The sequence below is a fragment of the Trichomycterus rosablanca genome, chromosome 1, assembly GCF_030014385.1.
Source record: "Trichomycterus rosablanca isolate fTriRos1 chromosome 1, fTriRos1.hap1, whole genome shotgun sequence".
NCBI classification, from domain to species: Eukaryota; Metazoa; Chordata; class Actinopteri; order Siluriformes; family Trichomycteridae; genus Trichomycterus; species Trichomycterus rosablanca.
In genome coordinates this window covers 44,399,526-44,424,333 of record NC_085988.1, presented here as the reverse complement: position 1 = coordinate 44,424,333, position 24,808 = coordinate 44,399,526, and the positions used below count along the sequence as shown (strand labels likewise).

At 36.5% G+C, this 24,808-nt stretch overlaps 2 protein-coding genes across 2 annotated transcripts; one reads left to right on the top strand and one right to left on the bottom strand.

The window, feature by feature from the left end:
* Positions 1 to 860: 860 nt before the first annotated feature.
* Positions 861 to 5,556, bottom strand: ucmab (upper zone of growth plate and cartilage matrix associated b). The gene is made up of 5 exons (XM_063003378.1): positions 5,196 to 5,556; positions 4,972 to 5,040; positions 4,735 to 4,830; positions 1,537 to 1,635; positions 861 to 1,450 (listed from the first exon to the last, which is right to left on the bottom strand). Exons 1-5 carry the CDS (start codon positions 5,251 to 5,253, stop codon positions 1,353 to 1,355), a joined length of 420 nt encoding a protein of 139 aa, XP_062859448.1. The 5' UTR covers positions 5,254 to 5,556; the 3' UTR covers positions 861 to 1,352.
* Positions 5,557 to 8,997: 3,441 nt separating this feature from the next.
* hal (histidine ammonia-lyase) lies at positions 8,998 to 24,533 on the top strand. The gene is made up of 20 exons (XM_062993253.1): positions 8,998 to 9,279; positions 9,377 to 9,437; positions 10,160 to 10,187; positions 10,365 to 10,439; positions 11,471 to 11,543; positions 12,098 to 12,164; positions 13,695 to 13,732; positions 13,837 to 13,962; positions 15,846 to 15,985; positions 16,128 to 16,175; positions 17,221 to 17,368; positions 19,069 to 19,164; positions 19,248 to 19,306; positions 19,436 to 19,516; positions 20,001 to 20,066; positions 20,348 to 20,513; positions 20,760 to 20,894; positions 22,194 to 22,302; positions 22,934 to 23,003; positions 24,106 to 24,533. Exons 1-20 carry the CDS (start codon positions 9,033 to 9,035, stop codon positions 24,235 to 24,237), a joined length of 1,965 nt encoding a protein of 654 aa, XP_062849323.1. The 5' UTR covers positions 8,998 to 9,032; the 3' UTR covers positions 24,238 to 24,533.
* Positions 24,534 to 24,808: the final 275 nt, after the last annotated feature.

Genomic DNA, 24,808 nt, shown 5'->3' with positions numbered 1-24,808 from the left:
CTGATCAGGATAAAGCAGTTAAAGATAAAAATAAAATGATGAATGACATTTTGATAATATTGATGTTAATCAAGACCACTAGCTTAGTGTTTCTATACCAGTATTCAAAAGATGGCTGGTTTAAACCCCACCAGGTTGCCACTGTTTGGTCTTTACGCAAGGTGCTTCACCCTAAAACTTGCAACCCTAAAAATCTTGCAAAATCACTTTGGATCTGGCACTTCTGTCTAAATGCCATAAATGTAAATGTTTGCTATGTATTTACATAATATAACATAGAATATAACCACATATACAATATATGGCTGAAGGTATGTGTACATGTGAACGCAAGCTTACCAGACATCCCAGTCCAAAACCATGGGAATTTATATAAAATTGCATCTCTAACAGCCTTCACTCCTCTGAGAATGCTTTCCACAAACTTAAGTGAACAAAGCATTTGTGGGTCAGGCACTAATGAGACCTTTTAACTAATCCCAAAGTGTTTAGTGTCTACAGACTTTACCTTGTGCACAGGGGCACAGTCATACAGGAACAAGAAAGACCTTTCCTTAAACTGCTGCCACATCTTTGCAAGCATATTTGAAAGCACTAACTGTATTTACTACTTAGTTTAGTTGTATGAAGTTTGAGACACAGCCAAAATGCTAATGCTCTGCTTTATTTGAAGCACCATTGTAAATCTTTCTAGATAAATGTTTACAAAATTTCATAAATACATATGATATTAAGTGATATGTTGATTAAAATAAAAAAAAGCTATAGTAAAATCTCACTTGTATATGTTAAGATGCTGGAGCATGTAACAAGACATGATTTTACATCACTAAATACAGTTTTGTTATAATGAAAAACATAAATGCTTAAAAAAATATATAAAATGATATTCAAGTGTGAAGCAACAGATTTAGCAGAAGAAAGAGAGCATAACTTGTTAGAATGTTGTCAGGTATGTCTATGCAGAATTGATTGCACATACTTTTTTTTGCACATTGTTAATTAACCATAATGGCACATTACCATGTACAGGTACAGATTTGAATTGCTACATCACTGTGCTAAATCACTGACAAAAAAGTCCAGCAATCAAAAAATGTTGTCACAAGACGATCACTGGGCTTGTTTTCTTAGCTGAAAAAGAAGCAGTATTTTTATGTTATAACTATTTGATTACCCGCCAACAGTACCTGCTTTTTGATAGCCAACTTATTGAGTGATTATGATTTTATGCATAATTATTCATTTGTTTGGGTTTTTGTTTCTGGTCAGCAAATTACTTTTCTGTCCTTACTGAAATATATTTGTGGACAACTTTAAATGTGTGGACAGCTTTAAATGCGTAAACATCTTTAAACAGTGTGTCGATTGTACTCATAAGGGGGGTCGAGTCCATCATGGTGGAACTGTCTCCATTGCTCTGTGCTTTCTTGGGTTCTCTCATCTTGCTCTGAAAAATTGGAAAAAAATATACAATGGATAGATTAATCAGTAGGTAGGCAATCTGACTGAGAGATGAAAGCTGAGCATATTCACCATCATTTTCTTCCTCAGCGTAATTCTCAAACTCATTTCTCTGCTCCTCGTGGAATTGTCTTCTCCTTTCATCGGCTGCCAACCTCTGTCTCTGCTCAGCTGCAAATCAAACATAAACAATCAATAAATAAAATAAAATTATATAAAGAAAAGATAAAATGGGTAGAATCTGTATTGCTTGTAAAGAGGAGCAGAGTGGTGTTAAGTATGAAAATTAGATGTCAGTATTTCTGATGTATAGTGATGATAAAGAGCAGTAAAAGTAGTAAAAAAAACATTAAGTAAATAAGCAGTAGTCTCTGTGTTAGGCCCTATGTTCATAACGCTGGCTAACTTGATAGATAACTGCTACATGGTTGTAAGTGCCTCATAACAAAGGCGCTAGATGTTATCCCGCACCTGCAAAGTTAGTGGGATGATCCCAATTGCAGAAGGCTTAACCAAGCTAAAACAATACTGTGGCTGAAAACCACAAAAGCAAAAGACAGAAAACACAACTCGAGAAAAACACTAAATCTAACCAAAGCTGCAGCCCATAGAGGAACTTGAGAATAGAAAACAATGGTGGCCTCATATACCACATAAACAGGAGCAATAACACTGTATCCACATGATCTACAGAGTGGAGAATAAACAAAGGGAGCACTGGGGTACAACTGCACCAGCTACTCAATCCACCAGCGAGTTACAATGCTAACACTCACCAGAGAAGCAGACAGGAACTAAGCAAATCAGCAGTGGCAAAAACACTAGAAAGGCTGCCACACCACCAGTGGACACTTCAATTTAAGTCCAACTGTTTCCACTGTTTACCAACTGGGCCAAAACTGAATAATGCAAAATGGCACGAAAAACTGCACAGGACATCACTGTATCAGCCAAACAAACCACAAACAGAACCAACAAAGAAACGGTTTAAAGATAACTGCACTTTTCGTCAATCTACATCGTCATCCCCCCTGCCAGCCAGCACGGGCAGGTTACTACTAAGGAGCTAAGCTAGATACACTATATGGACAAAAGTGTTTGGACACCTGACCATGAGCTTGTTGGACATACCATTTCATAAACAAATGGTATTACAATAGAGTAACCTTTATATAATCTTTTCAGCTTTAATAACTGTCACTCTTCTGATAGGGCTTGTCACAAGACTTTGAAGTATGTCTTTAGGAATTTGTCCCCATTCAGTCAAAGGAGTATTTGTATGACTGGGCACTGAAGTTGATCAGAAAAGTCTCAATTGATGTTCCAGTTCATTCCAAAGCTGTTCAGTGGGCCTGAGGTCAGGGATCTGTGCAGTCCACTGGAGTTTATTTAAATCTAACTTTTCTTCATTGCTTTATAAACCTTGCTGACCAACCTGTGTTTTTTTTTAATGAATAGCAATGTTTACAGTAGAGTAAATGTTTGTGATGATTCATAAAAATGAAGAAACAAAATCAAACATTTGATTCCATTGAGCAATTGTGAATTGAGTATAAATATTTTTAAGACTAAAGAAACAAATATACCTTACTGTCCTGATCAAGTACAGTAATTTTACAAAGCCAACCTGCAACCTACTCGGTAACTACAGTACATGCTCTATTATATTCCAAATTAATTTGGGTTTAGTTGAGATCAGGTTGACATCAGGGCTCTGTTCAGGCCAGTCAAGTTCTTCCAAACCAAACCTACAAACTACAAAAAATAGCCTTCCCCAAACTGTTCCCACAAAGTTGAAAGGGCAAAACTGTCCAAAATTCAGTTAGCTCTTTAAAATGACCCATTCTGTTTGTAATGGCAGACTGCATGGCTAGGTGCTTGATTTATTTTATTTTATTTTTTTAATTTATTTTATTTTTGTATTTTACCCCTTTTTCTCCCACTTTTTTTAGCACATCCAATTTCTACCCGTCAATCATCCTCTCACTAATGCTGGTCCCTGCTCCTGATTGGGGAGGACGAGGCTGCTCCACGCCCCCTCCAAGACGTGCACAGCAATCGGACATTATATCACCTACACTTGACGAGCGCAGTGTGGTACGGCGCTGTGCGCGGAGGGCCACGCCCCCTACCGCACTCCTTCCCCATCTCCGTGCAGGCGCCACCCACCAGCCACCAGAGGTCGTAATCACACTAGTCTGAGAGAGAGACCCTATCCAGCTTTTAGTCCCGCCCATTATCTGAACAACCGGCCAATCGTTGTTCATGTAGCCGCTCAGCTTTCAGCCGGCAAGGCAGAGCTGAGGATTCGATACGATGTATTCGAGATCAAGCTCTAGTGGCAGCGTGTGTTTTTACCGCTGCGCCACCTCAGCGGTAGGTGCTTGATTTTATACCCCTGTGGCAATAGGACTTGATGAAAGACCTAAGTTCAGTGATTAAGTGGTGTGTCCCAATACTTTTGTCCATATAGTGTATTTACTGATGCAGTTAGAAGGTTGTGATTGTTCGACAATACCTTACAATGACATTATAAAACTTGTACTGTTGCAGTGAATTACTAGTACAAGACATTCAATATGACCAGAACTAAAAACCTTTATAGACAAGTTATCTATGCATCTGAAATGAAATATTCATGGAGAACAAAACTAAATCAAATTATTAGAAACCAGAGACAAAACAAGAGTCAAAGAAAAAGCAGTGTGCAGCTGCTGAGGCTAGGACTAACAGCTGGTTTCACCATGTTGCCCTGTTGCTCCTGCTCACCACTGTGTTTTGCTTCAGTTCTATTTCTCAACCCACTCCAACCACAGCAAACAGGAATGCTCCCCAATATTAATAGGAATTTTAGTTTTGTCTTTTAAAAATGACAGTCTTTTTTTATTTCTAGGGGACCTTTTTTTTACTGTTACTAGAGTACTATTAATGTAGCTCATTTAAAATAGGCTATTTTTTATTTATTTAATAACATTTGATATTTGCATCAAATATATGTTGATAGCTTTTTAGCTAACTGTCCAACAGCAAAAACCAAAGCACAGCATTTACACATTTAAAGACAAAAAATTTAAAAAAAGAATGGAAATATCAATCAGTTCAAGCTATTCACCAAAAATCTGTTTATGCTATTAAAGTTTGTGATTTTTCAGTGTATATATAGTATATATCATTTACTGCATACAGTAAATTACTGTCCATCCTAACAGGTGCCCCCTGTTTTTGAGAACTTATACTAAATAAAACAACAAAAGTCCTCATCTAACTCACCATCAAGCTCATCTTGTGATTTTACTGCCCTTCTGCCACGCCGTTTGAAGAAGTTGGTGGCATCACTCTCTTGCAAGAAAATTCCTCTCAACCCACCTTAGAATTGACACACAACATTGCAAACTGATATAACCATAGTATAGTAACAGTATGTATTGTATGTATTGTTAACTCACATGACAAGCACAGGTTTGACAATCCTGTAATCATTGTTGTTGATAAGAGTGTTTTTGTTACCTTGAGGCTTTGCTTCTTTCTTATCCACTTTGCCATCATCCACAATTGCACTGTCAACCTCATACAAAGCTGGTAAAGACCAGAAAGAATGTCACAAGTATGTGTACGACTTTCTCAAGCAAACATAACTACATGTTCTAAATATTATATATGCAGATTTTATGTAAGGTTTATATGGAAGGAAAATACAGAAACATTCTCCATCATTTGTATGCTGTACTTACAGCTGAGAAGGAATAGCACAGTCAGACAGGTAAACAGAGCAGGATGCATCCAAGTCATTTTATGATTCGTATTCAAACTGCAGATGAAAAATAACTACAGGGAACCACACATGAGTTCAGGAGAGCTCTCATCTGAGGTGGAGTTTGTGCCCAGTCATGGGAGGAGCACAGGAAAATACTTTATTTGAAGGATACCTACACAGTGCCTTCATAACACATTTATAAGCATGATATCAATCTTGAATAAAGCAAAATACATACTAGCAGTTTATGTCAAAATATAGGGACCTTGTAGCCTAGTGGTTAAGGTACTGGACTAGTAGTTGAAAGGTCGCTGGTTCAAGCCCCACCACTGCCAGGTTGCCACTGTTGGGCCCTTGAGCAAGGCCATTAACCATCGGTTGCTTAGACAGTATTCTGTCACGATACTGTAAGTCTGCTAAATGCCGAGAATGTAAATGTAAATATATTAGGTTACAATAAAGGTTTGTGCAGTGTGTGAGATAAAACTAGGGAAAATAAATCTTAGTTTTCATCTTAAGTAAACTGAGATTATGGAAAACATCAAAGTCTTCACAAACCCCATTTCTATAAAAGTTGTGACATTTTGTTAACCACAATTAAAAGTATAATGTCATTTGTTAATTTTCCTAAATATTTATTTAACTGACAAAATTAAAACAAAAGATTTCCAATGTATTCCCTGATCAACTTCATTGTATTTTGTAAAAATAAACACATTTAGAATTTGATGCCTGCAACACACTTGGAAAAAGTTGGAACAGAGGCATGTTTACCCCTGTGTTCCATTAACTTTCCTATTAATGAAACTTCTTAATTGTTTTGGAACTTTTGCAGTTTTGCAAGTGACCTTTTTTACATTCTTACTTGAGACTAGTGCTGCTCAACAGTGAGGGGCTGCCATCATCTGATTCTTCACTTCATGCTTCAAAAGGAGACAGAGCCGGACTGCAGACAGGCCAGTTAAGTACATATATTCAGTGTCCACGAAGCCACACTGTTGTAGCACGTAAAAAATGAGGCCTGGAATTGACTTGCTGAAATAATCATGGATGCATATGCATATATGCATTTCTGCATATGGCCTTGTATTTCAGGTTGCATTTCATGATGCAGTGGTGGACAGTGTTAAATGACAGTGGTTTTCTGAAGTACTCCAGAGTCTATGTGGCTACACTTATCACAGAAGCATGACTGTTTCACATGCAATGCTGTCTGAGAGCTCAAAGGTCATGCACAGTGATAGTAGTGGTTTTTGGTTTTGCCCTACAATGACTGAGATCTCTCCAGATTTCACAATAGATATTAACAGTAGATGGCTGACCACTACCTATAATTGCTTGTAAAGACATGGACTTCTGTGAATTCTAGTTTTATACCCAGTCATGATTCTCTCCCTCGTTACCAGTTCACCTGCTCATTGTTGGACGCTGTAACTTGAATATTTACCTTGTTTTTTATATTTACACAATACAATGAAGTTGATTATTCTTATCTAAAAGAATTTTAGATTTTAATGCTATATTTCAAGTCTTAAGAGACAAAGAAACATATTACAAAGTACAACCTGCTTGCTTAAAAAAAACTAGCCAATGTTGGATGAGAGTCTTGCTCTAGTTCATCTTAATGTGTTCAATGTGGTTGAGGTCATGCAGGGCTCTGTGTGGGCAGATTTTTCCACACCAAAGTTTCCACCTAAACCATGCCTATAAGGACCTTGCTTTGTGCACTGTGGTACAGTCATGCTGCACCAGAAAATGGCCTTCCCCAAAATGTTCTAACAAAGTTGAAACCCTTCACTGAAATTAATGGGCCTCGGCCAACCCCTAAACACAACCCCATAGCATTATCCCTTCTCCATCAAACTTTACAGGCAGTTAATGGCATTTGTATGTCCTGGCTTTCGCCAAACAGACCGCCAGATAGAAAAGGATGATTCATAACTCCACAGAACACGTTTCCTCTGCTCCAGAGTCCAGTTGTGTTCTGATTTACACCACTCCAATCAACACTTGCATGCAGCTGCTCTTGTTATATGCAGAAACTCTTGTTATAAAGATGAGGTTTGGAACTCTGCAGTTCCATTGTGGGTGCTCTACAAATGTGTAAAAATGGCTTAGTTAAAAATGTACATACAAGCATGTACATAATGTTTTGCTGATAGACTGGTTAACAGTTGATGACATCTCTGTGCCCACATGAATAGGGCTAGTTTGACTGCACTTTGAACCACTGCAGATTAAACCACAATCACTACTATAAAAAGGTTTTGGGAGATCTGTACAGATCTCTGAATGTGTGGGTCATATATTATTAGAAATGGCTTTTGGACCTGTGTATAAATACAATGTACATAAAACAGTGTTCTCTTTGCCAGGTTCAAGAAGAAAACACTCAAGAGGATAACTGTCACCTTTCACTGAACACAAATTTGAGCCACCGAAAATCTAATTTATTAATTAAAGAAAAAATCATTAATAATAAAATGTGATACTATTATTAAAGACAATGTTTGAACCACCCAAAATGATTTATTAATTAAAGAAAAAATTATTAATAATAACGTTTAATAATTTTATTAAAGACAATGTTTGAACCACCCAAAAATTATTTATTAATTAAAGAAAAAATGATTCATAATAACATTTAATAATATTATTAAAGACAATGGTTGAACCACCCAAAATTGTTTATTAATTAAAGAAAAATAATTAATAATAAAATCTAATACTATTATTAAAGACTATGTTTGAACCACCCCAAAATTATTTAATAATTAAAGAAAAATGATTAATAATAAAATTGTATGATATTATTAAAGACAGTGTTTGAACCACCCAAAAATTATTTATTAATTAAAGAAAAATAATTAATAATAACATTTAATATTACTAAAGACAATGTTTGAACTACCCAAAAATTATTTATTAATTAAAGAAAAAATTATTAATAGTACAATCTAATACTATTATTAAAGACAATGTTTGAACCACCCAAAAAATATTTATTAATTAAAGAAAAATGATTAATAATAAAATTTCATGATATTATTAAAGACAATGTTTGAACCACCCAAAAATTATTTATTAATTAAAAAAAATTATTAATAGTAAAATGTAATAATATTATTAAAGACAATGTTTGAACCACCCAAAAAATTTTTATTAATTAAAGAAAAATGATTAATAATAAAATGTAATAATATTATTAAAGACAATGTTTTTGTTGGAATGTTTTGTAGTCAGATGACACGAATATTGAGTTATCTGGTCACCACGGCTAGAAGTATGTTTGGAGGGAGGTGAGGCTAAAAAAAGTACACTGAACTGATATCAAGCATAATGGTGGTAGTGTTATGCTCTGAAACTGTTTTACTGCTAGTCAAGCTGGTACATTGTAGACTTAAAAAAACTCCTGCAAACCTTTCATACTCCATAACAACCTTTACCGTTGCATGTCCAGAGAAAAATCTTTTCACAAACAATTTCATCTTTAAACCTTTTATTTTTAATGGGTTCCAAAAATCATGCAATATTCAGCCTTACTTACTTTTTACAAATATTTAGCCCAACCTTGTGTGTGGAGAGGGGACCTGTGATCTGTGTGCATGTGTGTTAAATGATAAATCAAGGGAAGGAGAGATAACCTGCTCAAACACAACCCAGGGTTCAACCGCCCATGCATTGAGGAGGATTCATTAGGCGGCCTTTGATTGGTCTGTTCAGACTGTTGGCCTCTGCCAAATGTTGTGTCTTACATAGCTTTTCTCAGTCTAGTAACGTGTGGAGGTCCTACCTGGTGGAGAACAGTGGCACTATGCCTCGTTTTACTGTACATGTCAGGGATGAGTGGCTGACTGTTCCCTGTAAGGATACATCCTGCACTATAAAATGGTTGGGAGTGGAGGCGCTTAAACGCTACCTAAAGAACAAGCCAGGTAACGGAGGGATTCCACATGTTAAAGACGTGTGCTTCGTGGCTAGGAGGTGTCAGGGACAAGGCTTGCTTGATGCCGATGACACCATAGAAGATGTCTTGGAGGACAATGACTTTGTTGAGCTGGGTAATGTTGGAATACATGCATTTACAGTTGTCTATAGGTTGTTGCATTACAATGACAATGTTCATAATGTATTCTGGTTTTATTTTGATTTGTCTAGAGATTAAAGGAGACACCATGTCATCTGACTTCATTCCTAGCCAACCTGGAATGTCATATTTGTATCCTTATAAAACATTTATTTGCATTTATTTCCAAATAATAATGATTATTTAAACCAGTGGTTTACAATCTGTGATGGTGACATATGTGTGTGTGACCTTTTACACTACGCCTTGTATTACTAAAGCCTTGCATTACTTTTATACTAAGCCATGTATTACTAATAGCAGATAAGTACATATAGGGTGAGTTTACTTTTTAAATGAGATAAACTGTTTAACCAGGATTCTTATTTTACCCTGTAGAAGTTGAATGTTACCTTAAAAGTTATTTAGGCTGATGACACATGATCCCCCAATACCACTCCTCACTCAGCCAAACTAGAAAATAATATGTTTTACCCAAACAATGCAAAAAGGTCCATGTAGATATTTACATAAATTCAGAACTGTATAAAAACTCATCATATACAATATTTCCTTTTCAGTTTGTTTATGTTATTATAGAGATTTAGTGTATGCTCATACAGACAAATGCCTTTAACTATGTGCCTATAAATGTTGGAGCAGCTTGTTTCTTTTTAATATTTTTAATCTAAGTTTCTTAGCTTATTGTGTGTTAAATTTGCCTGTTTGATCAGCTCACCTGATTTGATTTTACCATATGGAACACAGTTTCAATTTAAATGAAGTTAAGATAACGCTGCAAAAATTAAAATTGCTATTAGACCATGAAATTGTAAAATCACTTAAACTGCTGACCACCTTAACAATCTAATCAGAACAAGAACCTACAGAGAGCCAGAGGAGGTAAGAATTCTGGTCTCATTGTGTATAAACATAACATGAATGCTTTTATCTTGAGATAATTACTAATAATGTATTAAATACAGTATGATATCTTGAAAGCCTAGAAAAATATTATTGGCTGTTAAAAATGAAGTGTTAAAATCAATTCACCTGAGTGATTAGTTTTACTTTGTTTAGTATCTTTATCTAGATGGCAACAGTCTGAATTCCACCGACCTGGTCAAGCTTGGACAAGGCCTCTACAAGATTAAGGTGCAGACATTTGATATTGCGCAAACATAGTTGTCTTTTTTATTGTAAATAATGTTAAAAGTTAGGTAATAATGAATCTAGAATAAGATAAACGTTTTTGTTTAATAATATATCTACTTCTGTACTGCTGTAGCTAAGTATTGTAAGTAATTACTTCTATTTGTGCATATTTGTCTCACATACATTTCAGATCATCAAACTTGTTTCAATATTACACAAAAATAACCCACAATAATACACATGATTTTTTAAATAATGACTTCATTGTTAAAGAAAAAATGCTTTTCAGCCCTCTTCTAAATGCCCTCTTAACTACTAAATCAAACAGTTAACCAAATTAAATTAACAATGGGGTTTAATTTCACGAGCCACACCCAAGCATGATTACTACCAGACCTGTTGAATCTAAACATCACTTAAATAGAACCTGTCTGGCAATGTGAAGCAGCACATAATGCCACATTCTAAAAAGATCCAAATACAGATGTGAAACAAAAGTAGTTAAAATCTCCCTGTTTGGAAAGGGTTGCAAAGTCACTGCGAAAGCTCTGGGACTCCAGAGAACCACATTGAGAGCTATTATTCACAAATAAATAAAACTTGGAACCTTGGTAAACCTTCCCAGGAGTGGATGACCGACCAAAATTTCACCAAGAACACATCAAAAAGAACACTAAACCAATTGTGCAAAGAAGAGCTGGTCAAAATTTCTACATAGCGATGTAAAAGATTTGATTGCAGTTGTTACTGCCAAGTGGTGGCACAACCAGTTATTAGGTTCAGGCAATTCATTTTCATAGGTAATTACCTTTTTCACATAGGTGAGGTAGGTTTTAAATAGATCTTTGAATAGATCATTGAAAAGCTGCATTTTATCTTTACTCATGCTGTCTTTACCTTATATTGAAATTAGTTGGAAGATGTGAAACATTTAAATGTGATAAATAAGCCAAAATAGAAGAAATCAAAAGAGGGACAAATACTTTTTTTTACAGCACTGTAAATATGGATTATTTCTCTTTGATAACTAGCTGACCCCTGAGGCTGAGCACAAGGTTGAGCAGTCAAGAGAACTTCTGGACACCATAGTAAAAGAAAAAAAAGGTAAGGGCTGAAATTTATTTATTTATTTTTATTTACAACCAAGACCTAAGATCAATCCTTACATGAGGAGTTTCTTATGTTATCCCGCTTCTGAGTTGGTTTTCTTAGAGTAATTCCACTTCCTTCCAAAAACAAGCAGAAGGTGAATTGAGTATACTTAAGTGTTTTTACTTGAGATAAGGGCCAGTGATAGCTGGCACTACTTAACACTACTTAAGGGCCAGTGATAGCTCAGTGGATAAGGTACTGGACTAGTAAACAGAAGGTTGCCGGTTCAAGCCCCGCCACCACCAAGTTGCCACTGTTGGGTCCCTGAGCAAGCCCCTTAACCCTCAATTGCTCATCGTGTTCAGCTCATTGTGTAAGTCGCTTTGGATAAAAGCGTCTGCTAAATGCTGAAAATGTAAATGTTTTTAAGTGGCACACGACTCACCTTGACTTTGACCAGGATGTAAATTAATGAATTCATTTATGTTTCATGAATTGAAACATATGTGTCATGAATTAAATCCTGGTGACTCTCTACAGACTCTCTTTATACTTGTTTTCTCCAGTTGTTTATGGGATCACCACAGGATTTGGAAAATTTGCTCGTACCATCATCCCAATCGGCAAACTTAAGTATAGTCTCTCTTTTTTCTAGTTTGTTTTAGTAGATCTACAGTGGGGCCAAAAAGTATTTAGTCAGCCACTGATTGTGCAAGTTCTCCTACTTAGAAAGATGAGAGAGGTCTGTAATTTTCATCATAGGTACACTTCAACTATGAGAGACAAAATGAGAAAAAAAAATCCAGGAAATCACATTGTAGGATTTGTAAAGAATTTATTTGTAAATTATGGTGGAAAATAAGTATTTGGTTAATAACAAAAGTTAAATTCAATACTTTGTAACATAACCTTTGTTGGCAATGACAGAGGTCAAACGTTTCCTGTAAGTCTTCACCAGGTTTGCACACACTGTAGCTGGTATTTTGGCCCATTCCTCCATGCAGATCTCCTCTAGAGCAGTGATGTTTTGGGGTGATGTCGCTGGGCAACACGGACTCCACAAATTTTCTATGGGGTTGAGGTCTGGAGACTGGCTAGGCCACTCCAGGACCTTGAAATGCTTTTTACGGAGCCACTCCTTCATTGCCCGAGTGGTGTGTTTGGGATCATTGTCATGCTGAAAGACCCAGCCACGTTTCATCTTCAATGCTCTCACTGATGGAAGGAGGTTTTGGCTAAAAATCTCACAATACATGGCCCCGTTCATTCTTCCCTTAACACGGATCAGTCGTCCTGTCCCCTTTGCAGAAAAACAGCCCCAAAGCATGATGTTTCCACCCCCATGCTTCACAGTAGGTATGGTGTTCAACTCAGCATTCTTCTTCCTCCAAACACGACGAGTTGAGTTTTTACCAAAAAGTTCCATTTTGGTTTCATCTGACCACATTATATTCTCCCAATCCTCTTCTGGATCATCCATAAGCTCTCTGGCAAACTTCAGACGGGCCTGGACATGTACTGGCTTAAGCAGGGGGACATGCCTGGCACTGCAGGATTTGAGTCCCTCTCGGTGTAGTGTGTATACTGATGGTAGCCTTTGTTACTTTGGTCCCAGCTCTCTGCAGGTCATTCATCAGGTCCCTCCGTGTAGTTCTGGGATATTTTGCTCACCGTTCTCATGATCATTTTGACCCCACGGGATCGAGGGAGATTATCAATGGTCTTGTATGTCTTCCATTTTCTTACAATTGCTCCCACAGTTGATCTATTCACACCAACCTGCTTGCCTATTGTAGATTCACTCTTCCCAGATGTCAAACAGGTGCCATTAATACAGGTAATGAGTGGAGGACAGAAGAGCTTCTTGAAGAAGAAGTTACAGGTCTGTGAGAGCCAGAAATCTTGCTTGTTTGTTATTGACCAAATACTTATTTTCCACTATAATTTACAAATAAATTCTTTAAAAATCCTACAATGTGATTTCCTGGATTTTTTTTTTCTCATTTTGTCTCTCATAGTTGAAGTGTAGCTATGATGAAAATTACAGACCTCTCTCATCTTTCTAAGTAGGAGAACCTGCACAATCAGTGGCTGACTAAATACTTTTTGGCCCCACTGTATTTGCACTTGATTTAGCATGTCTAAGATCTTTCTTTGCTGTAGGGAACTACAGGAGAATCTTATTCGTTCACACGCTGCAGGTAAGATAGTTTGAATCTGTTTTTTAGTTTTACCCAACTACAGAAAATACGCTCTTTCTCTTTTATGGATTGATCTGTGTTGTGTTGCAATGTGTTTGTTAAAGGTGTGGGCAGTCCCCTGAGCCCTGAGAGGACTCGAATGTTGCTGGCTCTCAGAATAAACGTTCTGGCTAAAGGCTACAGCGGCATCTCTTTAGAAACTCTGCATAACATCATACAGGCTTTCAACGGTACATAAGACTACATTTTGATCTTTTTTATAAATACTGATTAATTCTTTCTGAGTGCCAAGAAACACACAAGACACACAAAATCTATTTTAGAGAACACTTTGATATTCATATTGCTGATGTTTATATTACATTTATTCATTCGGCAAAAGATTTTATCCAAAGAGGCTTACAGTTACCCTAGAATACATTAATTTATTTATTCATTGTTGCCAGTCTATCAAAAAGCACAAACGGAAAGATTCTCTCTCTCTTTCTCTTTCACACACACACACACACACACACACACACACACACACACACACACACACACACACACACACACAGAAAGGCAATTTTTAGTAGCTCCAGTTGGCCTGACTGCATGTCTTTGGACTGCTGGATGAAACTGAAGCACCTGGATGAATCCACACAGAAGGGGCTGTATCAAACTTAGGTCCTTCCTGCTGTGTGGGCAAAAGCACTATCCAGTGCGTTATTTCTTAACCTTTATGTCCAAAAGCCCAGACACTTAACTCACTTAACTCATTAGCAGTGCAATTTACAATGTGGTAGATGTCTTTGTGAAAAACTGAGTAGCACTGTTCAACCCAAAAACAAGCCTAAATAATAAGTCTAAACAATGTGTTTCTTAGCTGCTGAGTTCTCTTAAAAACTGGAATAATAACCTTCATTCAGAGATGTCAGCTTTACATTGTATGTTGTCATGACACCACATACTCCATCATGCGTAAAACTTTGGCAAACAATAAGTTATTTTACTTATAGAATAGAATAAAATGTCTTTATTTGTCATATATACATATACACGTGAACAGTACAACAAAGTACTTTCTTCGCATATCCCAGCTTGTTTGGAAGCTGGGGTCAGAGTGCAGGGTCAGTCATTGTACGGCGCAGCTGGAGCAGAGAGGGTTAAGGGCCTTACTCAAGGTCCCAACAGTGGCTGCATGACTGAGCTGGGATTCAAACTCTCAACCTTTCAGTTAATAGCCCAAAGCCCTACCCACTAGGCTACCACTGTCCCTATCTAAGTAAACCAAATCTTTACTACACTTAAGGATAGCCAGCACATTAAAGTTGTTGCAGTTGTATTTTGGTCTATTAATCTTTATTGGCAGATGCTTTGGTTTATCCATGGTCATTAAAATGAAGTGGGTCCCCACATTGCGACAAATCTACCTTATTGTGCCTATATTTATATTTGAACTTTACGTAAATATATTCATGTTAGTTTTATATGGATTTTGTGTACAAAGGAGATTGCACACAGCACTGAGAATCAGTATAATGAGCCATCTCGTTAAAACCAAAGCTTGTTAAAGGAGAGATGATTTGCCATTTGGCTTAGTGCCTGGACATTATTTGGCAAATAAGATTTAACATAGATAATGACTGTATCTTATAACACCCTCAGTCTGGAATACTCATTCTGCATCACAGATCACATACAACCCTACAAAAAAGTATACCTAGTTAGTTCTTTACTATTTTAAGCATTGTTTAGTATCATTTAATTTAAGTGCACCCTTGCTTATTCTAATCTCTACAAATATATTTTTGTCCTTACTGGCTCTTGTGCTTCTGTTTAGGTTAAAATACTTACTCTAATACATTGTATGATACATATGATGCTTGAATTTAAAGTTTAGCAAGGAAAGAATTATTATTATCATGATTTATTATTTTTGTGCATGACCTGTGGATTGGGACACAGCCCGCTTTTTGAACAGTGGACACTGGCCTTTCATAATTATCTAATTAATCAGTGCCAGCAAGAAGCCGCACAACTCAAATTTAAAAGTGATATTTAGCTGTTTGCAAAATCACTTTTTTTCAAACGTAGTGGGTTCTCACCACTTTGTTTTTGCTTGTCTCTACAGCATCATGTCTGTCTTTTGTTCCTGAGAAAGGAACAGTCGGTGCCAGTGGAGACCTTGCCCCACTCTCACATCTAGCTCTGGGGCTGATGGGAGAAGGAAAGATGTGGTCGCCTAAAAGTGGCTGGGCTGATGCCAAATACGTAAGGGCTCACTACTCCAGGTTTACTCATGCAGTATCCCTGTGTTTAAAAAGCTAAATGATAAAACCTGAACATTGAGAAATATATTTGCTTTTCACAGCAACCCTTTTAAGTCTGATCTTTCACCTTTTTATTTACACAGGTACTGGAGGCACATGGGCTGAAGTCTATATCACTAAAACCAAAAGAAGTACTGCTTTAATCATTTCAGTCAGGCTTTAACCACCTTTATCTGTCTTTGTGTTGACACAGTGGCCACATGTCCTCATTGGGGGGAAAAATGTGTCCTTGACCCATCTGAAGCTTGTTTAAATAAATAAGCATGAGACTTAAACCTAACTGACTATGCCTAGTCTAAAATTTAGTTTATCCATGATTGAAACTTAGTTACTTCATTGTTAACATTAAATAGATTAGACAGAAAACATACAGTGGTACCTTAAAACTCAACGTCAATTGGTTCTGGGAGTGGCGTTGAGTTTAAAAGACGTTGAGTTTCAAGGTATTTTTGCTAATGTAAAATAATGGGGTTGTTTTTGACACTTACACACTAAAAATAACACAAATATAATCTAAAAATCACTGAACAATTTCAGTTAACAATCAATATAAAATAACAATAAAACTTGCTTAATCTTATAATAGCGTATGGAGTGTGAGTGCACAAAGCTTAATGTGACTTATTGTACTAAAACAACAAGCGAGGAATTTCATTAGTTGAGAGAACTTATGAGCAGTAATAATTAAGAGAGGTTTAGTGTTAATATGTCGTTTTTTAATACATTGTCACATTAAGTTTTTTTTTACGATAAGCGTTTTAGACTCTTAGCACCCTGAGCTATAACACAAGTTTAAAAGTGAAACAGGAGACAAATCCAGCTAAACACAGATACATGTGGAGCTTTCAGAATGAATTTGATGGTTATTCCACACAAATGCAGATTCGTCTCATATTCGCACTTTGATGACGTCTTATTGCACCGCTCAAGCCAAGCGCTGAACAAAGCGGCTGTTTATTGTTAATTTAAAATTAAATAAATACATTTCTTTTTAAAAAGCTGAACATGTTGAGTTTAAGGTAAACGTTGAGTTTAAGGGTACAAATTTCTCAACTAAGAGCGTTGAGTTTAGGGGACGTTGAGTAACAAGGTACGACTGTATTTGCTAACCTAAATAGATACCATTACCATTCAAATGACTTGTGTTGAATGATAGGATGTGCTTTTTATCTGCAGGGCCTGGCTTTAATTAACGGCACACAGATGATCACTTCACTGGGGGCAGAGGCTGTGGAAAGGGCAGAGTCCATTGCCAGACAGGCTGATATCATTGCAGCCCTCACCCTGGAAGTCCTGAAAGGGACCACAAAAGCTTTCGACAGTGGTGAGAAAATGGTTTCTTTTAAATTCACATTCACAGATCGTTCACACAAAATATACAGCATAAAAGTATGTACTCCTCCTATTTATTTGTTTAGATGTTTAGAATTTTTGTAAAGTGCAATAAAACAAGAATCTGTAATTTGTTAGTCATCTTGAATCTTTATTTAATTGCAAAGAGGTCAAAGTAAATTTTATCCCTGCAACACACTATAAAGTCTGGACACAAAGTCAAACTTTGTAAAAGAATTGTCAATTTAAACCCTAGTCACACATATATTTCCCCATCCACTATACATAACACTATGAAAAGATTCAGGGAATCTGAAAAAATCTGAGTCTGTATAGGGCAAGGCTGAAAACCAATGTTGAATATTTGTGACCTTTAAGCCCTCAGATGGCACTGTATGAAAAACGGTCATGACGCGGTGTGATAAATATTACTACATGGGCTCAGAAGTACTTTGGAAAGCTATTAACTTAACAAAGTTCACTACTGCATCTTTTTAGTTCATTTTATCAACCGTCATGGCAGGTCTTGTTTCACCAAAAAACACTGGGTGCCATAACTTTGTTCACTGCTCTGTGTCCATACACCATATTTGAAATTTTTTGTGAGAAAAGTTGTGGCGCACTGAATGCTAGGATTGCCTTTACCGCTAAAGGAGCATTGGATGCTCCCACATTATTCAGTCATAATATCGATCAGGATAAGGGATCTCAGTAGGCAGCATTTTAAGGTATCTAGGAATTTAGACAGCCTACTTCTCTGAAGACCCAGTGTGTTGTTGTTTTTTTGTTTTTTGCATTTTTCATACTGTCCCAGCATTTTCTGATTTGGGGTTGTGGGACACAAAAGTGTGATCTATGCCAAAGTATATAAAATACCTTGGCTAGGTGGGGCTTACCTAAAAGGGAAAATGCTGATTTAGCTCCATTGCACCCTAGCATAGGAATTTTCTCAAGTCACCAAAGTGAAGTACTTACTGGGTAGATTCCAATGATTTGTAATCAGCTTGTGTTTGGTCTTAATATAAGTTTAGTTTATCTGTTTTGGTAAAGCAACCAAAGAGAGTACGGACAATGGAAGCTGTCAGTCTCATGCTTAGTGTCAGTCTCTAGTGCCTCACATCAGTAGCTCATGACTTTCATAATTTCTAAGGTCTGCTGTATAGCTTTAGTAACCAGCCCCCTTAAGTGGCCACAACCTAAAATCAGCGCTTTAGACCTCTAAAACACAACTGTTTATATGTAGCTAGCATAATTATTAACTTTTTATAAGTGGGAAGCACTGTCGCCTCACAGCAAGAAGGTCCTGGGTTCGATCCCCAGGTGGGGCAGTACGGGTCCTTTCTGTGTGGAGTTTGCATGTTCTCCCTGTGTCTGTATGGGTTTACTCCGGATGCTCCGGTTTTCTCCCACAATCCAAAGATATGCAAGTGAGGTGAATTGGAGACACTAAATTGGCCAAGGCTGTGTTTGATCTAAACATGTGTACTGATGAACCTTGTGTAATGAGTAACTACTGTTTCTGTCATGAATGTAACCAAAGTGTAAAAACATGACGTTAAAATCCTAATAAACAAACAAACAAACCTTTTATTAAAATGGATGTAGGGATTTTACAACAACACTTTTAAAAAGTTGGAACAGGAAATAAGATATATTATAAATTCTACCTTATACAACTATAATCTTTTGCAGACATCCACAAGCTGCGCCCCCACCAGGGGCAGAAAGAGGTGGCTCTCCGTTTCCGTGCTCTTCTGGACTCTGATCACCACCCATCAGAGATTGCAGGTCATAATACAGTTTACAAAAAATTTGAATCTTAGCATGCACTGCATACAATAACTAACTATGGTAAATGTTTACATTTACAGAAAGTCATAGGTTTTGTGACCGAGTCCAGGATGCATACACCATGCGCTGTTGCCCCCAGGTGAACCCATACTGTTTAGTTATTGGTTTAAAGTAGACACTCATCATCTATAATAAAATTGTTGATGTGTTCCCTCCCCTGATTTAATATGTCTATTTATCTGATTTTATCTTTTAACTTGTTTTGCAGGTCCATGGTGTTGTCAACGATACGATTGCTTTTGCAAAAAACATCATAAACACAGAAATTAACAGCGCTACTGACAATCCTGTATCCTTTTTGTATATAAGAATTAGGAAAATCTAAAATGTATTTTAGCCAAACAACTTAAAATTATCTTTTTTTAATTAATAAAAATGCATTTAGGCATAAAAAAGAAAAATAATAACTACAGTTCAAATGATAAACATCACATTTATGTGAGATTAATGAGAGAACTTGAGATTAATGTCTGAGATGTCGAGGTTAGGCCTATGTTACAATAATCTTATGAAAATAAGCTGGCATTTAGGCATACTACTCATAGAACAGAGCAAGTCAGTGCCAGAATTATTACACTGAATTTTACTAAGCACTAAATGCCTGCTGCTGTTTTCTTTATTTTACAAATTTCACAAACAGTAATCACTCATATTTATAGTTTTTAACTATCAAATCAACTGTTTAATTCTTTTATGAAAACTGTTAAATGCATGTACTTTGTGAATAAATAAAGACTCTGATTCTGAATGTTTAATCCTGACAAATAAACTAGATGGTGTTTGCAGAGAGGGGAGAAACTATTTCGGGTGGAAATTTTCATGGAGAGTATCCAGCAAAGGTATTGTTAGTATAAATAACATGTTTACACATAGGTCAATGATTAATCAAAGATCAAAAAATAGCTTCCAAAATCTAGTAAAAAAAAAAGTGACCTCACCAGTTCAAACCCAAACTATTCCATAAGCTGTTTATTTAGAAGTAGAAAGACATTATTTGTAGTATTCAGTTGTTTGGGTGAATACCTTTCTTACCCTACATATTCTGTAAATGCACAAACATTTTGTTTATTGACTTTATTTCTGTCTATGTATTTCTCTCTGTCTATTTTCTTTCCTCTAGGCACTGGATTATTTGACGATTGGGGTACATGAGTTGGCATCAATCAGTGAGAGGCGAATTGAGCGTCTCTGTAACCCGTCTCTCAGTGAGCTCCCTGCCTTTCTGGTTAATGACGGAGGGCTGAACTCAGGCTTTATGATTGCACACTGCACGGCTGCAGCTCTTGGTCAGTCATTAACTGACCTTCCATGCACACATACAGAGCACACCACGAGCCCAATCAGTCACACCGAAAATAATAGTGTACTGTTAAGATCAAGCACATAATAAAATCAACATGCCAGAAAATCAACATGCCAGTGTCTTAAACATCATGGAAAATCTTTTTTTTATTGTTATTTTAAAATCATTAAAATGTTATATTTAAACAGTCCATGTTATCACCTATTCTAAAGAACCTTCTTTTCTCCAGTCTCTGAAAACAAAGTGCTGTGTCACCCCTCCTCAGTGGACTCACTATCCACTAGTGCTGCCACAGAAGACCATGTGTCCATGGGAGGCTGGGCTGCCCGGAAAGCTCTACGGGTGATCGAACATGTGGAGCAAGGTACACAAACCTATTTTTTTTTATATATATATATATATATATACAGTACTTGATAAATTCAATGCTAAAAGTTACTTAGTATACAAAAAATTTTATTATTAAAAAGATTGGGTAATAATGCCCTACAGTTAACTTACATCACCAACTGTTATTGTAATTGGCCTACCTGCCATGGAGATCAGCAGTGGGATCAGATAACAGAATCATATCAATCTGCCATGCCACTAATAGCCATCTCTTCTATTAGACAGTCTCTGTGTATCAATCAAATGTAGCCACAGTATTATTGTTTTACTTTGGTTAAGCATCTTTCATATTGGGTTCATTATCCCTGTTCTGGCAGGTACAGTGCTACATCTGATGTCACAGTGGTAAGGCGGAACCTGCCCAATTACTGAGTTACTCTTATATTATGTGTGCTAAGGATATGTAGTTGGTTGAAAGTCATTTGTGCATTGACTCAAAAAGGAAGAAGCTAAGAACAGAAATTACAGTTTAGTAATTGAATGAAGAGAATCTGAATCAGTGACTGAGTGATTGATATCCAAGCTTCAAAATACTATTTTTTTTCCAGATTATTAGTTGCCATTTCCTATCCACTAGTTGAGTCCTAAGGTCATATGACTCTCAGCTGTCGAAGCAATTTATTGGTAAGATTTATTCCGCTGGCCACTAACAGAGCTAGCACACCAGAGCTTACATTTTAAACTCAGTTTGAACCTTTGTTGGCTGTTGTTCATACAGGGTGGAAAGCCGGATAGGGACCACATAACTGATGAAATTACAACCTCTTCTGGCTGATTGATGGCGCCTGCGCAGAGTCTAGGAATAATGTGTTGATCAGGGTGTGGCTCTCCGTACACAAAGCTGATCCACATATGAACTTACCTAGTGCAGGTGAAAAGATGCGGACGGCTACTGCACACGAGTTGGAGGGGGCGTGTGTCAGTCTCGCTGTCCTCAATCAGAAGTGGAGATCAGCATCAGTAGAGAGGAGGCGTAATACAATCGGGTACTTGGATATGACTAGGTTGGGAGGAATATTGGGAAAAATGCAAAAAATAAATAAATAAAATAATTATACCACAAAATGTCCTGCTTTTATAATAAACTGTTAAAAATGTTATCCCTCACACCTATTTGCAAATTAAAGTGGCTATTCCAGCTTTTGCATGTTTTCTACCAGCACCCTGAGAAAAAAAAAACATAACTGTCATAATGACATCTGATACCCATAGTAGTGCAGGGTGTCAGGTTCAAACTGCATAAACTAAAGCTGTGCTGGTTGTGTTTTCACAGTGTTGGCTATTGAAATGCTGGCTGCGTGTCAGGGCATTGAGTTCCTCCGTCCACTTCGCACCACAACACCATTGGAGAAAGTGTATGACTTGGTGCGCTCTGTTGTCAAGTAAGTAAAATATAGAGAAGGAGACCAAAAAAATGTAACGAGCCATGAGGTAGTTATTCAACTTCACTATATCACCTAAAGTATTTAGACACCTGACCATGAGCTTATTTGACATCCCATTTCAAACACAAATAGTATTACAATAGAGTGACCTTTGTGATATTCTAGCTGTAACAACAGCCACTCTTCTGAGAAGGCCTCTTTCTAAACTTTGAAGTATGTCTGTGGAAATTTGTGCACATTTAGTCAAAAGAACATTTGTATGAGTAAGTGCTGATGTTCCAGTTCATTCCAAAGCTGTTGAGTGGGGCTGAGGTCAGGGCTCTGTGCAGGCCACTGAAGTTTCTTTAAATCGAGCTTTTTATTATGTCTTCGCTTTGTGCACAGGGTCACAGTATGGCCTTCCCTAAAATTGAAAGCACATAGTGTTCTTTATATAATTGATTTATTACACATGTTGGAAATTCTTGTCTGAAACACATTCATTTAAAAATGAGAAGGAGTGTCTCAATAAATTGTCTATATAGTGTATTTAAAACACATGGATCTTAGAACCCACATCTGTGGAAGCGAATAGCTAACATTTGATTAAACCACAGTGTCTTTATATCACTTTGTCTCTGATGCTTAGACCCTGGATAAAGGACAGATTTATGGCTGCAGACATTGAAGCTGCCCACAGGCTTCTCATAGACCAGAAGGTATAGCTCTTTCTATTACTGTTATTATTGTAACTGATTGGTTACTTAATTTAATATATAAATGTGCCCATTTCTGTAACGATTCGATTGAATAGCTGATGCTGTTTATAAATTAAACAGATATCAGCCATTTAATAGGAATTTACACTTTAAACAGTGGATTTAACTGCTTTTTTAGATAAGAAAACGAACCTTGTCTAATAATTACCTACACAAAATCATTGATATGGAATATTTGTTTTGCTACCAATACATAAATTGCCTAGAAAAGTGGTAATCAAATAATGGTCTGAATCCAGACACAAAACTGATTCTATCCTGTCTCTATTTATTTATTAATATACATAACTGAGCATGTACAGTATATTCCTTCTGCTATAAAAGCCAGTGCCTTAGTTTAGTCCCTGTATGTTTTACTCAGCCATTTGAGTGATTGCTATCAGACATTAAAATGTATACTGGTGATTGCCAGAGATAAATAAATGATGATAGTGGAAGATGATACAATTATGTATTTAAGAGTTACAGACTACATGATTTGTTCTGCCTTATATACAAACCCCATTTCCAAAAAAGTTGGGACATTGTGTAAAACACTATAAAAAGAAGAATCTGCAATTTGTTGATTCTATTGAATCGCTATTTAACTGACGAATGTAGAAAAAGTTTTCAGTTCAATTTGTACACATAAACATATTTAGAATTTGATGCCAATTTACATGTATACAATAACAATTTACATCTAAAATTACACATGTGTATTGCATATCACATACAGTAGTTCACCACTGCAAATGCACTGTTTTCACATAACTGTTTAGTACAACTTTAAGACCTGTATTAAGACTGGTGGATGTTGTCGCTTATTTTAAGCATTTCTGAATTATTACTTACATAGCTATTTAATTTTTCTACACATTATTTTAATAGTTTAAATTACTGGTTAAGTGGCACTTAATATCAGTGATATCAGTGATATACTCGTCTGAAATGCTCCATTTTTCTTTTTGGATCTAATTTCTTAAACTTATCAGACAAAGAAACCATACATCTCCTACTAACATGTGTTCAGCTTGTCTAATGAGTTATTTTCTTTACCCAGGTGTGGAATGTTGCTAAACCATACATTGAGAAGTACTGTATGGAGCACTTTCCCGAATCACGACCTTCCTCTCCTACTGCCTTCTCTCTGGAGTCACCAGCATCGCCACAGAAACGTGTCAGACTGGAATGACAGTGATTCTACCCATGAAAACCCACGCAAAAAAACATAATATTAGATATTAATACTAATAAGATGCTAATGCTAATTATTTCTACTTTATGTTACAATGTTTTACATTATAACAAATTATATTTAATGGTCCAAAAAATGTTTCTTTTTCACTGTTAAGAATATGTTTGCTTTATTGCTGTCACTTATGTTTGTGAAACAGCTACAAGCTTAGATGGAGTCTGTGTATGGTGGTTGCCATACCCTGAGCTCTGAGTCAGTGCTAGTGTATCTAAAATAAAATACATTTAAATAAGGTTTATCTGGATTTAAATCTTCTTCTACCTTAATGTCTATGCAGTTGCTATTGATTTGTTAGACCCAAGTCTATTTACACCAATAAGCCAAAACATTGGAGAAAAATGTGCAAGGCAATGTCACATTTTAGAAGGGCAGATGGTAAAACCTCATGTGTTGAATGCAGCAAAATGATCAGCATAAAGACCTGGTTATATTTGATAAGGGCCAAATTGTTATAGTCAGATGACTTGGTTGAAGTATCTCTGAGACAGCAAGGAGTGCTCACAGGCAA

Bases quoted from the DNA above. Each gene is read 5' to 3' on its own strand.
- ucmab (XM_063003378.1), bottom strand. From the start codon at position 5,253: ATGACTTGGATGCATCCTGCTCTGTTTACCTGTCTGACTGTGCTATTC. The intron at 5,041-5,195 runs GTAAGTACAGCA...GGTCTTTACCAG, and splicing joins TGTGCTATTCCTTCTCAGCT to CTTTGTATGAGGTTGACAGT. The intron at 1,451-1,536 runs GTGAATATGCTC...CCAATTTTTCAG, and splicing joins CGCTGAGGAAGAAAATGATG to AGCAAGATGAGAGAACCCAA.
- hal (XM_062993253.1), top strand. From the start codon at position 9,033: ATGCCTCGTTTTACTGTACATGTCAGGGATGAGTGGCTGACTGTTCCC. The intron at 9,280-9,376 runs GTAATGTTGGAA...TGATTTGTCTAG, and splicing joins CAATGACTTTGTTGAGCTGG to AGATTAAAGGAGACACCATG. The intron at 13,733-13,836 runs GTAAGATAGTTT...TGTTTGTTAAAG, and splicing joins TATTCGTTCACACGCTGCAG to GTGTGGGCAGTCCCCTGAGC.